This window comes from Phacochoerus africanus, chromosome 8, assembly GCF_016906955.1.
Source record: "Phacochoerus africanus isolate WHEZ1 chromosome 8, ROS_Pafr_v1, whole genome shotgun sequence".
In the NCBI taxonomy this organism is placed as follows: domain Eukaryota; kingdom Metazoa; phylum Chordata; class Mammalia; order Artiodactyla; family Suidae; genus Phacochoerus; species Phacochoerus africanus.
Window position 1 is genome coordinate 75,824,520 of NC_062551.1, and position 17,843 is coordinate 75,842,362.

At 58.1% G+C, this 17,843-nt stretch overlaps 1 protein-coding gene across 12 annotated transcripts in view; it reads left to right on the forward strand.

The window, feature by feature from the left end:
* Positions 1–17,843, forward strand: part of ARHGEF10L (Rho guanine nucleotide exchange factor 10 like) — a 166,690-nt gene that overhangs the window by 74,637 nt on the left and 74,210 nt on the right. For 4 of the 12 annotated variants that reach the window (XM_047792095.1, XM_047792101.1, XM_047792099.1 and 1 more), the window contains exons 5-10: positions 269–360; positions 2,040–2,123; positions 5,742–5,914; positions 10,998–11,114; positions 14,518–14,626; positions 17,081–17,187. In XM_047792095.1, the coding sequence (XP_047648051.1) occupies positions 269–360; positions 2,040–2,123; positions 5,742–5,914; positions 10,998–11,114; positions 14,518–14,626; positions 17,081–17,187 (682 nt within the window). Of the gene's footprint in view, positions 1–268; positions 361–2,039; positions 2,124–5,741; positions 5,915–10,997; positions 11,115–14,493; positions 14,627–16,129; positions 16,317–17,080; positions 17,188–17,843 lie in introns of those variants that run through there. The other 8 variants (XM_047792100.1, XM_047792102.1, XM_047792104.1 and 5 more) reach the window with 5 other exon arrangements.

Sequence of the window (17,843 nt, forward strand, 5' to 3'; positions counted from 1 at the left end):
GGGTGCCCTTGCCTGGGGAGCCCCTGAGAATACGTTTGACCTTTATGCGCGTGTAAAGCAGCAGGCTGGCCTTATAGCCTCTTCTAAAGGTGAGGGAACCGAGAGAGAAGAGGCTTGTCCAAGGCCAGCCCAGACGTGGCCTCCTCAGCCCTCTGACCCATGGCCTCAGGGACCAGTGGCCCTGTCACCTGGTGAGGGGCTGCCCGTGGCTTCAAGGCATCAGCTGTCCTGTCCTCCCTGCTCACTGGGCCCGTTTCTTGGCCCACAGGGCGCCAGCTGTGCTGAGCAATGGGGAGGCCGTGGACGCAGCTTTCTCCGGGGTCCATCACTCCAGCTGGAGGCGGAAGAGCTCCCGTCGCAGTGAGTGCCCAGCCCCCAGCTCTCAGCCTCAGGAGGGTGGTGCCAGGAAGGGGCCCAGAGCTGATGGGGGCTCATGCGAGCCAAGGGCTCGTCTTTGTTGCATGGCTGCTGTGGGCTTGGTGGCAGCTATGAGGTGACCCGGCCATTGCCCACCCTTGAGAGTGACCCCCTTTGTCACTTGATGAGATCTGCGGCCCAGGAGTAGGTCACGCATTCAGCTGTTCCTCTGTCCCCTCAGTACTTCTGAAGGTGATCTGGTGGTGGGTGTACCTTGGTGACCAAGATGGGGTCCCTCTGGGGGCTAAACCAGACACATAGGCAGGCAGATACCACAGGTGCTGGGTTGGGGGGGAATCAGGAGAGCCCAGGCAGAGAGTGACAGAGCAGGGGTCAGGGTGAGCGTGGCCAGGCTGAGGGGGAGCCTGTGCTGGAGCCCGAGGGCGAGGGGATGCCGGGCACCTGGGAAGCAGCCAACCTGGGCACGGTGGAGGGAGGGCCCAAGGGGTGAGCAGGCCAGGCGAGGCTGCCTTCTCCCCAGCTCCTCCTGGGGTGTGGGGGGCCTTGGAGGCTGCACTTTCCTGAAGGCAAAAGGGAGTCACGAGAGGCCCTAGGAAGCCATGAGAGCGCCATGCGGCCATGTGTGCATTTCAGTCCTGTCACTGTGGGATGGGGTGATGCTCTGAGACAGGTGGGTGGGCTGGAGGCTGACCAGGAGAGGGAGGCTGATGGCTGGAGCCAGGGACCTGGAGTGAGATGGGCAGGTTTCAGAGCCGTTTGGGAGGCAGAATCCATGGAGGGGTGGGGTGGGCAGGTGAGATCTCACTGGGCTCTGGGGGCCCTGGGACCGTAGGAAGCAATGCAGTTAGGACAGTGGGGACTTCAGAGTCTGGTCCTGTGCAGGTGAGGACAGACTTCCATTGGGGGTGGGGACTGCTTTTCCAAACCCTACCTCTGCAGGGGCTCCATGCCTCTAAAGGGGGCAGAGATTGGGTGCACAATTTCGGAGCGGGGTGGGGGGAACAGCTCATTAAATGTTCCATCCCAGGAGCTGCTAACAGGGGCAGGCTGTGAGCTCTGCCCTGCTCCAAGCCTGCCCAGCAAAATGATAGGGGAGCCATGTGCTCATTTGCTGAATGTTTCACCAATCAGGACCCCGCTGGCTGAGTTCTGGGGGACACCCCTTCACCCCACTCTCCAAATCCTTTTCCCTACACCGGGACATTTCCTGTACTCCCTACAGCCATCTTGCCCTCCCCCACCTCTGGGTGGGTAGGAGCTGGCTCCTTCTGGGGTAGTCCTGGGGGCCTGGGCGACAGAAGAGGCTTCCGGGCCCCAGGGCACAAATGCTGGGTCTGCTTCATGCTCCCTGCAAGTGCCATCGGCCAGATGGGCCGGCCTGCGGGTGGCCGGGAGGCGGATGGAGTGTGCTGCGGTCACTGGGAGGGCGCCGCGGAGGGGCTGGAGGGCGAGAAGAGGCAGCGGAACCCGGTCCTCTGAGCGCAGTGGCAGGCCGGGGCTCCCCAGGGGCTGGGCTGCAGGATGCTGGCCCAGCTGAGCCGCGGGGATGCGGGCGGGAGAGAGCCGCCAGCTGGTGCAGTCCTGGTGTCACTCCGGCTGCCGCCTCCCGCCTGGGCCGCCAGAGCCCGGCTCGAGCTCTCCTCCTCTCCCTTCTCTCCCAGTCGAGAGGTTTACTTTCCCCGCCCTGGAGGAAGATGTGATTTACGACGACGTCCCCTGCGAGAACCTGGACGCTCATCAACCCGGTAAAGTCTCCTTCGGGCGTCCTTGTTTCTCTCCCGAAGGACCGGCGGGCGGGGGGGCGGGGCCCGGGGAGGGTCTTTCCTTCCGCGTCTTCCGTGGCCCCACCCAGTCCATGGCCCCGCCTTCTTGCTTTAAAAAACCCCTGCCCTCTTCCCGGGAGCATCGGGAGACCGCGGAGGGCGGGGCCGGGCTGGGGCTGGGGAGGGGTTAGGGCGTCCAGGGCAGGGGCACCCTGGGCTGTGGGTCCCCAGGCCACTCTTTCACGTCTCCATCTCCATTCCTCCTGAAAATGGGTTAAGAGCCCCAGAGCTGTTGAGAAGGACAGTTTATTAAAGCTGACCGGTGAGGCCTGGGCCCTGCTCTGGGGCGAGGCCCGCGTGGGCAGGGAGGGCGGGGAGGTGGTGGCCACAGAGGGGAACAGAGCTGGGGAGGGTGAGTCCTGCCGGAACTGGGCCCCACATACTCACCTGGCTGGAGGGGGGACTCTCCAGGGAGGAGGGCTAGTTCATGTCCCTTCACAGCCAGAGCCATCTTTGCTGGAACACCTTATGCCAGCTGCTCTTCATGTTTTGTCCCCAAACTTCGCTTAGAGTCTTACTTCCTTATTCTTGACAGGAGGAAACTGTAGAGGGGGGATTCCAATCTGGGTCATTCTGACTCCAAGTCCAATGCTCTGTGCCCTACCCCCCAAAGGACTTGGGTGGCATTTTATGATGGATGAAGCACATTTGCTCCCCCTATTCAGTGACCCCGTGATGGGGCACGGTTTATGGCTCCAGGTGACAGTCACATCAGAGAGGTTAAGCCACCAGCCCCACATCACACAGCCAGAACTGGAATAGACATCTGCCTGACTCTGCTTTTCCTACTATTCTGCCTGCCTTTAGGGGCTCCCCATCTAGACGAGGAAACATCCCCTGCCTTTGAGGAGTTCTCAGTCTGACAGGGGCGACCAGGACCATCCTGGGGCAGCGTATAATCCAATGGGAGAGACACACAGACAACACGACTCCATCTGAGGGCCCCCAGAGGCACACTCCTGATGTCTGTTCCAGGAACAGGGGCGGTGGGCCAGTGATACACGCATCCATCTGGCAAGCCCCAAATGGGCCTGGGCCCGTTCCTGCTTGTAGCTCATGCAAATCCAGGAGAGTGGGAATGGGGCGGCTGTATGCAGGTCCCAGAGCTGGTAGATCTGAGCGGCCTGAGGCTGTCATTTGACCCATTTGGGCTGTTCTCCCATCTGAATCAAATCAACCACTAAAGACTTGGCCACAGTCTGCACTGGGCACCATCGTGTCCTCAGGATGTGGGGTCTGGCCTGTCCTGCAGTTTACTCTGAGGCAGACAAGAGCAGGTGGTCTGGGAGCCAGCTCTGCACCTACAATTTGAGGACCAGGACCCCTGCCCCAGGACCCCCCACTCTCAGAGCTGTGGGAGGATTGGGTCCCAGAGGCTGTGGCCGGCCCTCAGCAGGTGCACGGCGCAAGGATGCTGTTGTTAGGAGTGTCACACCCGCCGGGGCCCAGCACTGACCTGTGACGAGGTTTTCCGCCGAGACGCAGGCAGCACGGGCCAGTGGACACACACAGCCCTGGGTTCAAATCCTGGCTGCTGCTGATTCTCTGTGCTTTGGGCCTCGGCTTCTTCATGTGGAATCAGATTATCATTCTGACCTCACAGGCCTTTGGGGAGGATTGCACCAGAGGACTTCTGCTTAATCCCTCAGGCCTCAGTCGAGGCATCTGCCCAATTGGGCAATAATAGCTTTCTCCTTGGGGGTTGTGAGGACGCCAGGAGATGACTGATGTAGAGCATGGGCGGGCGATGGTAAGAGCTTTGAAAGGGGGCCGTGATCTTGAGCATTAGGGAAGCGCCAGGCCCCCAGGAGGCAGGGGAGGCAGAGGGCAGGGACCAGACTGCTCTGAGGCCCAAGAAAGCTGAAGAGTTGGTACCGACTCAGGAATCTGTGACCCTGTCTCCACTGGAGAGAGGAGCCGGGGGGATCAGGAGCATGGTGGAGCCTTCATCGAAGACAATGGATGGAGCCCCCTCCCTGCTCACCGCCCGACCTTGGGCCAACACCTGTCTTCCCTGGGCATCGTTTCCTCATTTGACTAATAGGAGAGGGTGATGATTTGCACCCTGCTGGCCCCAGAGGGCTGCTGGGAGAATCCGGCATGTAGATGTGGGTGGGTGGGGCCAATGCCCCTTGGAAGCCAGGAGAAGCAGATGCTGCTTGTAGTGTGGTTCTTCCTCGGGGGCAGCCCCAAGCTGGGCTCCTGGGTCACGGGGCCTCCGCTGCAGGCATAGGACAATCAGCCCAGCCTTATAAAGGTTACAGCTTGGTCACCAGCTGCTCTATTCCCTGGAGACGTTAGTCAGTATCATCTTTTGCTTAAAAATAACCTCGGGCTCCCTCCTAATTCTGGGACCCAAGCCTTCAGCTAAGCCCCGGTGTGTCTGTTTTGCTCTTTGGCTGACAGTCTCCCCAGACCTCTCCCCCACCCAGCTTCCTGTGCGGGGGAGGGGGAGGCTTTGGGTCAGCGTGGAGATACCCGAGCCCACCCAGACCCCCCGCGAGTCAGGATCAGTTGCTCTTTGCTGAGCGCCTGCCATGTGCCAGGCTCCTTGCTAAAGTTTATTTTATCTAACTCCACCTTTCGGCTTGTTATCATCCCCATTTTGCAGAGAGGCCTCTGATTGACCACAGCTCTCTGCTCTTCAGCATGTGTGGTTTCTGAGCAGATTTTTTTTTCTTAAATCCTTCCCAGTGCCGTATTTCTTCTGTGTTGACAAACAAGCATTTTCACCTTCGTGCCCTTTTGGAGTCTGGCCTCACATTAGTGAGGCCTGCAGTTCAGTTTTTCTCCAGGTAACAGCCCAGGAAGTGCAGCCCAGGGGTCAAGGGGGTGCTGAGAGCATCCAGCGGTGGAGCTGGAGCCCTGTCTTCTGGGCCTGGGGGAGCGTCTTTCCCACATCCGTCTGGAAGCAGGGTCTCAAACCCCACTTGACAAGGACCCCAAGAGTCCCTGGCCCTGGTGTCACCTGTCCCTTCAGGCCAGTGGACTATCAGGCCTCTGTCCCCCAGTTTTTGGTTCAAGGCATTTCCTGTATGGCCGGGGAAGAAAAGGGAAGGCTCCAGGATGCTGGGCCCGGCACGCCCCCTACTGGACCATCCTGGACCCTGACGGGAAACTCAGATTTGGGGTGAGGGATTGACTCATTCAATGGACCATCTCCATTTTACCCCTGAGGATGCTGAGGCCAGAGCTGAGCACCTGAGTCAGGATTTGTTCCTTGGTCTCTTTTTTTTCCACTAAAAAATGCCAAAGAGGCCCAGAAAGAGTGCTCAGATCCCAGAAAAGTGATTCTGATAGTGGAGGAAGTTATGGAGCCTGTTGTGTGCCAGACACATTTCTTGAGCTTTTTCTGCAATTCCCACGTCCTCCTCTCTACAAGGTGGATGTCGTGTTCTCACTGCCTCCCTCTTTCGGAGGAGGAAGCGGAGCTGGAGGTCCACTCTGACCCACCCCCCTGTGTGCCCGCCTGGGTTCCGAAATTGAGCCTGGTGGGCTTGGCCTCGAGGCCTCTGCTCACCAGCCCCGTCCCTTGGCCAGCAGGGGCGGAGAGGAACCTGCTCTACGAGGATGTGCACCGGGACGGGGCGCCCCGGGAGGCGGAGGACCTAGGCTGGAGCTCCAGCGAGTTTGAGAGCTACAGCGAGGACTCGGCGGAGGAGGCCAAGCCGGAGGTGGAGCCCACCAAGCACCGAGTGTCCTTTCAGCCCAAGGTGAGGGGGTGGGGCGTCTCTCACCCCAGCTAGGGCGCCTGTAAGTGGGGTCGGGCAGCGCGTGGGCCGGGCCTGAGAGTCGCCTGGAAGCAGCGGTGATTCCCAGGAACGTGTGGGGAGCGAGAAGGGGCGGAAGTAATCGCGAGATGGGGCAGTAACCCACCGGCATTGCTGATTGGCCGCGGAGAGCCCTCAACTCAGCATGGGCGTGGATAGTGCCTGGACAGGTGCTGCCTCCACGTCAGGCCTATGGCAGACGGAGCCCATAGATTTGGAATCCTCCTCAACACAGTGCTTGGATGACCCAGCCCACTGATGAGAGTTGGCAAAACGGGCTGTCAAGTCAGTCCAATCTCCCTGCCCTCCAGGATGCTTCTCAGACCAATCTTAGACCCCCACAGCCCTCTGCCCTGGGGAAGTGAGTAGACGGGCAGAGACAGAGCTGCCTGGAAGGCGTCTTTCCAAGCCTTTCAAAATGCCGTCCATACGATGGTTGCTTCCTGTGTTTCTGCCTGAAACAGAGTTCACTCAGCGGATTTCGTGGCAAGAGCCACGAAAGCCAAGAGGAGGAAGATTGGTTCCTTCTTTTCTGTGACAGCCTTGCCCTGTTCTGTAGAAGCCATCTGAAGGCAGAGTCTATCCATGCTGAGATGTGGGATTTAATGGGAGCAGCTTCTTATAGCTAGGCCCTGCTCAACTGGAGGCGACTGGGTCCCTCTCAAGTTACTTTTGAGAAGACACAGACAGGCAAGTGGGCTCAACCTGTCAGTGAGCCCTGCCTACAGGCTAGGCAGGGGTCCCTAGGCCGGGCTGGATTGGCGGGGGGCCTCCAACTCCAAGTTTCCCAAGTGCCTCTTGCCCCGTTCAAAGTTTGGGGATCCCCTCTTGGAAAGGGGTGCAGGCCAGAGCAGCACCCACAGCTAAGAGTCTTCACACAGCCAGGCTCCCCAAATCTCCAGGAAGCTCTGGGGCAGAACAGGTCTCTCCTGAACCCTGGCCTCCTTGAGGCTGGGCCCTCATGGGTGGGCCCACAGAAAATAGCCTTGATGTCTTGCTAGCAAAAAAGTTAAGCATCTGTGACACCTACTGTGTGCCCAACCCCTGTCTTAGGGTGTGGGCTGGGGTACATGGGAACAGGAAGACCCGACCCAGGCTCCAGGAACCTTTGTGGCCCAGGAGGAGACACAGAGTATGAAACAATTTATCCAAAATGAAGACATACAATTCCCTTGTAGTGCAGTGGGCTCGAAATCTGGTGTTGTCACTGCAGCGGCGTGGGTTGCTGCCGGGGCATGGGTTCGATCCCTGGCCTGGAAATTTCCACATGCCAGGGGTGCAGCCAAAAACAAAGACATAAATGCCTTTTTGTAAACCTGGGCCCATGTACCTATGGCTGCCTGCCTGACACGGCGGGGGTGGGGGATTGATGGGCCTGATCCCAGGAGGTGGGTTGGGAGCTGGGGTGCAGAAGCCAGGGGAGATGGGAAAGGTGGCTGCATTTGCAGGAATGGCCCAGGCAAAGCCCAGGAACAAGCCCCTTCCTACTTCTGTACTTGGAAGGGGCAATGTGTTCTAGGTCAGGGGAAAGAGGGGGCCTTGACTGTGAAGCCACCACGCTCCCTGGGGAGCCTCTCCATAGGAGGGCAGGATCGTGTGTCCCAGCCCAGCTCTGAAGACTGTGAGCAGGTGGGACTCCAGGCCTGGATCAGCCCTGTCCTCAGCCTCTGGCTGTCCCTCCCAATTCCCCACGGCCACTTTCCCAGCCCCCTGCCTTCTTGCTGAGGACTGAGAGGAAACCATGGGCTCCTCTCCAGGCAGGAGGCAGGGGAAGCTGATCTGGGCCTCTCCCGTGGTGTTTCTCGGGCTTGATGGGCATCAGGATCATGTGTAGTAGTTTAAATTGCAGATGCCAGGGCCTTACTCCCAGGTTCAGGGTTTGGGTGGGGCCTGGCAATCTGTTTTTTTTTTTTTTTTTTCTTTTTACAGCCACATCTGTGGCATATGGAAGTACCTAGTCCAGGGGTTGAATCAGTGCTGCAGCTGGGGCCTATGCCACAGCCCCAGCCACAGCAATGCCAGCTCCTTAACCCCGTGAGCCAGGCCAGAGATGGAACCTATATCCTTAAGAAGACAATGTCCGGGCCCTAACCTACTGAGCCACAGCGGGAACCCCACAATCTGCTTTTTAACAGTGCTCTGTCCTCAGGGGATGCAAGGGGCCCACAGAGTCCTCTGAGAAATACTAGGCAGGCCCCTCACCTTGACCCCAGGGCTGGGGTCCCTGGGGGCTGCTGGAGGACCTGTGTCCTTCACATTCTCAAGCTGGGGGCTTGGGACTCTTCCTCAGCAGATAAATGATATGGTGGAGATCTTAGAATTTCTAACCATAAGGACTTTTTCTCTGGCCATGGGCCCAGACCCACCTGCTTCCCAAACAGCAGCCTTCCAGGGAGGTGGGGTTGTAGGGGAGGTCTTTCCTTGGGTGCCTTCCCCCGGGAAAGCCCGCTGAGCCCGGCCTGTGGGGCTCTGCCCTCCCGAGCTGCTTGGGCTGCACCTTCTCCCACCCCTCGTACCGCAGCGCCTGCATGTTTCTGGGGCCACCACTGCTTGGCTGTGTGTTATGTGTGCTGCGTGGCATCGGGCCGCAGGGCCTGGGAACGTGTCGTGTCCTGTCCTTAGAGTCTGATGGGGGCCTGGCACCTTGTGCAGCTTCCAGAGAACTAGTGGAGCCCCTCCTGCAGGTGTCTGGAGAAGCCAGCCCTTGGTGGGCAGATTTTTGCTGAAGAAGGTGACTGAGGGGTCTGCGTAGGGGCTCCTCTGAAGCACCTGACCCAGATGTAAGCAGGAGCCTGATCCTGCCGGTTGCCACCCACGATCGATGGGAGGTGTTTTTTTTTTCCAGCTGTGGAATGGGCTGTATCACACGTTTCCACTTTCTGACTGTGATCTCTTCATGATTAAGGCGACTGTGATCCAGCTGGCCAGGGCCTGGGCAGCAGCGATGGCTCTGTCCTCAACTGTTGACTCTGATCTGACCAATTCTGCAATTGACCTCCGGCCTAGATCTTCTGATCCTGAGAGAGGCAGAGGCCCAGGGCTGTTAGGATTTTGTCGTGTCAAGCTTATTGATAGATGAAATGGGACTCCAGTTTTTGGGGGAGTCCAAGTACCTGTCCAAAGGATCCCTGTCCTGCTCCTTTTTTGCATAACAATAGTGATGCTTTGCCCGAGTGGTACAGCTCATGCAGCGGTTTCGTTTATGGTTCCTGATACCCTAGAGCGGTTGGTATTATTTGCGTTAAGAATCTCATTTTGTTGATCAGAGAACTTAAGCGACAGAAGCTCAGAGAGGTTAAGTGAAGTGGTGAGGGCCACTCAGGCAGTGAGTGGTAGAGCCACAACTCAACATCACATAGGATTTGAAAGAAAATACCTTGTCCGGGAGTTCCCGTCATGGCTCAATGGTTAACAAACCCGACTAGTATCCATGAGGATGCTGGTTCGATCCCTGACCTCTCTCAGTGGGTTAAGGATGCAGCATTGCCGGGAGCTGTGGTGTAGGTCACAGACGTGGCTTGGGTCTGGTGTTGCTGTGGCTGTGGTGTGGGCTGGTGCTTACAGCTCCGATTGGACCCCTAGCCTGGGAACCTCCATATGCCGTGAGTGCAGCCCTAAAAAGACGAAAAAAAAAAAAAGAAAAGAAAAAATACCTTGTCCATCTGATCTTCCATCCATCCATCCATCCATCCATCCATCCAACATTCAACCGTCCATTCCTCAACAAATATTGAGCTCTTATTATTTGAAAGATAACATAATAATGGCTTCCATTTTTTTTTTGAACATCACTAAGCCCTGGGCTCATGCGCTTTGTCCATTTAACCTTTTCAGTGATACTCTGAAGTAGTTATTATTGTGGCCACTTTACCAGTGAGGAAGCTGTCCCTCAGAGAGGTAAAGAGCCTTACCCAGCTAGTAAGCAGGGAGCAGTATTTTGGAGGCAGGTGCATCTGCCTCCAAGCTCGTCCTTTTGATCGCTCTACTTGTCCCCTTCCCTACAAGTGGTCCCAGTCTTGGTGTTCTGTCACTGCGGCGCCTAGGGTTCATGCATTTGAACGTCTCTCTGTTTGTCTGTCCACCCATCCATCTTCCCCCAGAGTGTGTGAGCCAGGCAGCCCCCTGCCGTCCATCCAGCTGCCTCCATCCCTCCCTCCATCGATTCCTCCCTCTATTCTTCCACCCTTCCTCCAGTGGTGTGCCCGAGCCAGCTCATCCTCACTCTCAAGACCCCAAGAACTAATCATGCACAGCCGCTTGCTCAGTGATGTCCTACTGGTACTTTGGAATTGGCCATGGTGGGCGAGTTCACACCGTGGAAATACTACAGAGCAGGACGCTTTTTCCTGGACAACCACAAGATGATTAATTACAGCATAGCACTGCTTTCGTCTGTCCGCTAGTCCATCCATGTTTTTACTCATTCATCTGACTGTTCCTCCCTCTACCCATTTGCCCAGCTCTCTGGTCATCCAAGTAAATGTATCCATTTGCTCACCCACCATCCACCCATCCATGAGCCTGTTCATCTACCAATCTGGCCATGGTCCCTCCATCTGTCCAGCCATCCTTCTCTCCATTCTGTGCATTCGCCCACTCATCCCTTTATCCTCTTGCCCACCCATTCCATCCATCCGTGCACCTGCCGTCCATCTGTCTCACTAACTTGCTGAGAGCCTCCTATGTCACAAGCCCCTTGCTGGGCCCCCGGGATGGGGAGATGACTAGCACTGTACCCCTTCCCTGGGAGGGGGGCCTGGGCCGTTGCCCTCCCACCCCTCCTCCCCTACAGCTTCAGAGACCCAGCCCCTGGCTGCCTGGCACATAGGGGCTGGAAGCTGTTGGAGCTGATTCCAGGCAGGAGCCCGGTCGCCCCCAGGTCCCCAGTCCCCTGCTTGCCCCGAGTTGTCCATCTGCCACCTTACCTGAGTCTCCTTTTTCCTCTGTTGCCCATGTTTTGTCTCCTGCCTGCCCCGCCTGCTCCTCTCACCTGCTCTCCTTCTGCCTGGCTGCTTGGGGGCTCCAGCTTTCTCCAGACCTGACTAGGCTAAAGGAGAGATACGCCAGGACTAAGAGAGACATCTTGGCTTTAAGAGTTGGGGGGAGAGACATGCAGGAGCTGAAGCACAAGTACGATTGTAAGGTATTGTCTGTCCCCCTAAGTTCTGGGGGCTCCCGGGGGCCTTTCCTGCTGCTTCTGGGGCCGCCAAGGGTGGGGCTGAGTCCCGGGGCTGCCCTGGAACCCAGAACCCGGCCACATCCTGCACCTGCTGCACTGGGCAGCGCTACATGCCGGCTGCTCCTGCGCCCGTTCCCGCCTCTCTTTCTCCTCACCCTCAGTGACTGACACCTTAACTGTCTATAAAAATTCCTGATGGGAGTTGCCTCAGGGCTCAGTGGGTTAAGGATCCGGTGTTGTCACTGCTGTGACTCGGGTTACTGCAGTGGCGGGGTTTCGAACCCTGGCCTGAGAACTTCCGCATGCTGTGAGTGTCCACCTCCCCTCCAGATTCCTGGGTGGGCTTCCAAACCTCAGGGCCCTCAGAAGCACCTGGGTGATTTGAAAAATGCAGATTCCTGAGCTCCACCCCCTGAGAGGCTGATGCTGCAGGTCTGGGTCAAGACCCAGGAATCTGTGAATTTGATAACTGTGGCTGGTGGGTTTAGGTTATACTTGGAAAAATATGACTGTTGGTGACATTGGACTTCTCTCCCCACTGAGCCGTTTGGAGAGATCTGGGGTAAGGATGCCAGTGGGAGAAACCGCAGTGCCTTCTTAAATGGGACTCCCACTTTGCATAAGCTGGTGTTACAGCAGTAGTTGCCATTCATTAAGCACCTCCTGTGTGCTGTGGGCTTGGGAGGCCTGCGGGTCTGGATTTGAACCCCAGTCCCACCTCTCCCTCGCTCTGTCATCCTGGGCAAGCCGCTTGACCTCTCTGAGCTTCGGTTTCCTTGCCTGTGAGATGGTGGCATGAACAGTACCAGCCCCCAGGGTGGGCGCGAGCTCCGATCTGTAAGGTGCTTGGTGCTGCGCTGGGCACGGCCTAATTGCACAGTGGCTGACGGTTGTTATTTGAGTGCCTGACCGTTCTCCCCCTGGGACGCCTGGGAGGCCACTGTCCTTTAGTATTGGTGAGGCCGGCAGGAGAAGTTACTGGCCGGGTGTCACACCAGCGGTCAGCAGCAGAGCTAGGGGTTCAAGCCTGGGTCTGCGCGAGCCTGCACACCCTCTGTCCTGTAGCCCTGCCCATTTCATCAGAACTGGAGGCCTCTCTGGAGGAGACTGAGAAGCCTTTTATAGGTTGTGGGGCCCTTATACAGACACCCTCTGAAAGGCCTGTAACTGGGGGCTGGGGTCACATTTAACTGTTCAGGAAGCTGAGACCCAGAGAATGCTGGGAGCACGTGGGGGGGTGTCCGAGAGCAGGGCGCTTTTCCCAGCCTGGCCCCTAAGTCGGCCCCTAGGTCAGGCCCCAGCTTCTGTGCGGTGAAGATGGTTGATTCTGGGACCCCTTTCCAAGTGCTCACCTGTTGCTCTCTTTAGCCTGAATGGGACCTCTGATGGTTCCCCCAAAGACCACTTTCGGGGTTCCCAGGTCGGCTCCCCCAACTGCTTTCTGTTGGGACAGGACCTGGGCTCCAGGACAGAGGTTTCCCATCAGGGGATTGTGACCCCTGCCCCCTCGGGGGGAGATTGAGCATCTTTGTACAGCTTCTGGGGTCAACAGCTGTCCCTCTTGTTAGATTCTCACAAGCGTTTGTGGTATTCTCACCCTTCTCTCTGAAAGCCCAAAAACCCCAGCTCTGGATTGTACCATTTAGATGCAGGGCCAGCGGGGGACTTCCCTTCCCATCCCCCCACCCCCTCTGCTGGCTGGTGGTTGTTTCCAGAAAGTCAGCTTTCTTCCTGAAAAACTATCACCCTGCCTCCAGCCTCAGCGCCCACTGGGGGTTCCGCAAGCCCTCCCGGCCCAGACCCTTGAGAAGTGCCAGGACCCTTATGCTGGGGGCAGGGGGGTGTTTGGAGGAAGTTGACAGTGAGACCAAGCACCCCCCCAAATGCCTGCTCCCTACCTTCAGTGGAGAACAGCAGGAAAGAGAGGGTTTTCCTAGAGCTGTGCTGTCCATTATGATAGCTTTGGCTCTTTAAATTTAAATTAATTAAAATTAGGAGTTCCCGTTGTGGCTCAGTGGTTAACAAATCCGACTAGGAACCATGAGGTTGTAGGTTTGATTCCTGGCCTTGCTCAGTGGGTGAAGGATATGGCGTTGCCGTGAGCTGTGGTGTAGGTCACAGACATGGCTCAGATCTGGCATTGCTGTGGCTGTGGCATAGGCTGGTGGCTACAGCTCCGATTAGACCCCTAGCCTGGGAACCTCCATTCCCAGGAGGTTGCGGCACTAGAAAAAGCCGAGAAGCCAAAAATCCAAAAAAAAAAAAAAAAAGATCAGGAGCAGCCCTAGAAAAAGCCAAAAAAAAAAAAAGCCAAAAAAAGACAAAAATCTGAAAAGAAAAAAGAAATTTAAATTAATTAAAATTAAATATAAGTGAAACTTTGGGTCCTCAGCGCACCAGCCAGCTCTCACTCCCCTAAGTAATTTTTCCCAAGGCGAAAAAGATCGGGTTAGGTGGCTACCGTTTTCCACCCTTGTGGAAACTTCTGTTGGACAGCCCTGGCTGTGCGCCAGGGAAGATGCCAGGACTGGGCTGGGGGCTGAGGTGACAGAGCAGTGAGGGAGGGGACAGCAGCCTGTGCACAGGCCCAGGGGGCTGCTTCCCTGGCCTGGGCCTTTCTCTGCCTAAGCCTCGTGTGCTGCTTCGCTTTCTGCGCTGGTGCCTTCAGCTCCTCAGGCCCAGGGGAAGCCGCGTCCTGCTCCGAGGTGGATGTGGCCTCCCCTGCGGTCCTGGGCAGTGGCTCAGGAAGAAACCTGGCTGTGTGGGGGGCAGGGCTTCTGCAGATGGGATGAGGGTGCCCCCTTCCTTTGAGCTGCCCCTAAAGTAAGCTCGGATATTTGTGCAGCTCGTTTTACGGTTCAACCTGCCTCCCCAGACCCTGTGTGTTTAGTCCTTGCAGTTTTGGCAGGTCTCAGGGAGGAAACCGAGGCTCAGTGAGGTTAAGGGTCTGGTCCAGCATCATGTGGCTGGAAAGGGGTGAGACTGGGATTCGAACCAGGCCTCAGACTCCAGGCCTCCAGCCTGTCCACACTGTCTCCCCATGTCCTTAGTCTGACACTCCCCCAAGTAGTTTTTCCCAAGGGGGAAGATCTAGGTAGGACCTCCCCTTGCTAGCCAGGTGGGTACCTCCAGGGAGATTTCCCCCCCAGGGCGGGGGGCGAATGCCCATCTCACCAGGAGGTCTCCGGGTGGCACCGCCTGCTGTCTTTTGTGGTCTCTGCTGCCACCTTCCTCAGAGGCAGTGGGCCCCAGGGTCCCTGTGTTTGTAGCCCTGGCCGGGAGGCCTGGCTGGGGCTGATGGCCCTTGGTGACAGGTGTCCCAGGGCCTCCCCCTGCTTCCCTGATGAGCCCCTCTGCCTTTGCTCAGATGACCCAGCTCATGAAGGCCGCCAAGAGCGGGACCAAGGACGGGCTGGAGAAGACAAGGATCGCTGTCATGCGCAAAGTGTCCTTTCTGCACAGGAAGGATGTCCTTGGTGAGGCGCCGCGGGCCGGGCCTGGGCGGGGTTGGGCGGTGCTGGGCAGCGGAGGGTGGGCGGGGTCGCTGGGGGTCTGGGACTGAGCCCCAAACATGCCAGCCTGTTTCCCAGTCTCTGGTAGGCGGACCCTGGCTCTTCTGGGATACATAGGCCGCTCCCTTCCGGGTCCCTGCCCTTGGTCTCTGTCATAGCCTCTTTGGCCTCCTGCCTCCCCCTCCATCTGGCTCACCCAGCCTCACCTTTGAAGGCGCCCATTCTTTTCCTTTCTTTGTCCATTCACCCATCTCTCCACCAGCCAACATTTATCCAACACCTACGAAGTGCCGTGCCCCGTGCTAGGTGCAGGGACCCCAAGATGAATTAGGGAGCATTTCCTCCGGGCACAGTGGGGGTACACTGGTACAGTGGGGGGAGACAAACACGTCAACAGGATGTGACAGTAGGGATGGACAAGCCGCACAGTGGGGTCCCATGTGGGGGTGTTGGGGATGGAGTCTGGAATGCCGGGATGAAAGCTCAAGGAAGGGCTGAGAGTGGAAGGAGAAGGAGACCCATGTCCAGCAGGCAGTGGGGAGCGGGGCGGGAGAGGGGGCTCTGGGCAGAGAAGCCAACATGTGCAAAGGCTGGGTGGTGGGGGAGGATGAGACGTTGGAGAAATGAGTTTTGTGATGGTCGGTGTTTATGGAGGGTCTGTTCTGTGCCGGGCACTCTCCTCCGACCTTCACAGCGTCTCCTGAACCCGTACGAACACCGAGCAGGTGCAGAGGACTGTCTTGTTCCCATTAGATGTGGGCACCAGTGCGGAGTGGTTCAGTGTCTTGCCTGGGGACACGCAGGACTGGAAGGGATGGGCTAGGCTGCCTCTGGCCAGAGTGAGGGCAGGGGTGAGAGATCAGGGCCCCATTAGCACAGGCTTTCAATCTTTGAGGCGACGCTCTTGAAATCTATGTCTTTTGCCCTCTCTGGGCCCCAGTTTCCTCATCTGTACAATGGGGCTCATCTGGCCTCTGAATCAGGGGCCCTTGGTGAGGATGACCGGGTAATGCACGGAATGAGCCCAGCACAACTCCTGGCCCCTGGTGGCAGGCGTTCTGCCTGGTGATAGCCACTAAGAAGAAGTGTTCGGTGCTGGGATGGCATCTCCCTGGCCTGGTTCTGATCTTGGTTCGTCGGCCTCCTGGCTGGGTGACCTTGCCCGGTTCTCCCTCTTTTGGAGGGCCACGCTTCTCATCTGTGAAATGGGTTTAGCCCTGTCCCTGCATGTGCCTGAGTCACACAGAAACCTTTGGGGGAGCCCTGGCCCCTGACAAGGGAGGGGATGGGCCGAGGAGGTGGCCTGGAGAAAGGACAGGGGGACCCGCTGGCTGTCTGGAAACTGTTCCTGTTCTAGGCTCCCCCACCCCCCACCCCAGGGCCCTCCCCACCCCGCCCGTTAGCCCGGAGCCTTTCCTAAAGTGACCCTCCCACCAGAGGCGTTATTAATAGCCACAGCAGGGCTCGAATCACCGGCCAAGAATGTTACCCAGTGGCGCATGGGGGAAGAGGAAGCCGCGGGGCCGGCGGCTGGGGTGGGTGCGGAGTGATGCCCGGGGTGCCATGTGGGCCAGGCAGGAGGGCCTCCACCCCCCCTACCCTCACGCTGTCATCCGCTGTCCCTCTTCCTCCTCCTCTTCTGTCTCCTGCTCAGGTAAGGCCTGGCTGCATGTCCCGGCTCCCTTGCCCCCCCGGGAGTCACGGTCACTTCTTTCTTCCCAGCTTCCTCACGGCACCTACTTCCTGCTGCCCGCGGCCGCTGGTGCCAAGTTTCAGATCTGTGGGCAGTAGGGTCCCGTGTCCCTGTGCCTCTCGTTCTTGGGGTCGCAGCGCTGCAAGGCCGGATCACCGCCCTCTGCCTGACCTCCCCTCCTTCTCTCTGCCGGCGCCTCTGTCTTCATCTGTCCCCTGAGATCTGTCCCCACTCATGTCATTTTCTCCTAGTGGACACCAGCTGAGCTTCTTCCCTTTTGGGTCTCTTTGCATTTTTCCAGGAAAGATGAAAACACAGAGCCCTACAGCCCTGTTCTTGGGACTTACTTTCTTCCCCCTTTTCGGTGTCCAGAAGAAAACTATTTTTAGTGTCTAGTGATGGGGACATGGGCGGCCTGGCCTTTGCCAGGCCAGAAGCGGGCACGTCTGAGCAGGGACAGAGACTTCTGGCAGAGCGGATTCTGAGAGCCGAACCTCCGTGGCACGCTGCTTCACACGCCCTCGCCCACCTTCCCTCTCTGTGATTTCCAGGGGGACTGTTCTAGCAGAGGGTGGCAGTGAAGGCAGTGAGCAGGCTCTGACCCTCCAGGGCCCCAGGAGCTGCTCCTCCAGGACCCTGGTCTAGGAGGGGTGCCCTGCTCCTGGAGTCTGAGCAGGGTGTGCCATTCTCGCTTTGCCTGGTCACCGGCCCATCTGACTTTGCAGGCGACTCAGAGGAGGAGGACATGGGGCTCCTGGAGGTCAGCGTTACGGACATCAAGCCCCCAGCCCCGGAGCTGGGCCCCATGCCAGATGGCCTGAGCCCTCAGCAGGTCAGTGGGAGAAGGGGGGTGTCTTCAGGGGGAGGGCTGGCAGGGTCCCAGCCTATGGCCTGGGTCTGCAGGGGGAGGTGATGATCAGGGACTCTTGGGTGGGTGGGTCAGGGGGTGGCTCCTGGGTTCTCTTCTCAACCAGCTGCTCGGACTTTCCCAGTGGGACCCGCAGGTTCCATGTTGTCATCCTGGTGGGGGAGGGGGCCCTGCATTTGGGGCTCTTGGTGTCCCAGCCCCATGGCTGCCAGCGGGGGTAACTGTTTCCAAAAGATGGTGTTTGGAGGAAGGGCCAGCGGGAAGGGAAGCAGGGAGCTAATCCAACATGGGGTGGGGTGGGGTACTCCAGAGGCGCCTGGCCCCATCCTGTCATCAGTTCAGACCCTAGAGTGGCCACAGGCTTCCAGGAGTGGGCGCTTCTTTGGGTGACATCTTCCTGCTCCTGGAATGTCCCACTGAGATCTGAGCATCTGCACTCTGGGTCCTGGCGGAATCGTGTTTGAATCCCTCCCTCTTGGGTTTTCCCGGCCGTGAGACAGAGTGAGAGCCCTCTGCCTTCCCTGGTCATGAGGGCTCTGAGCCAGATGTGTCGGGGTGGCAAACGCAGGGCAGGGATTGGCCGGTTTGGAGTTGGCAGGAAATCCTGATGTTGGGCCTCT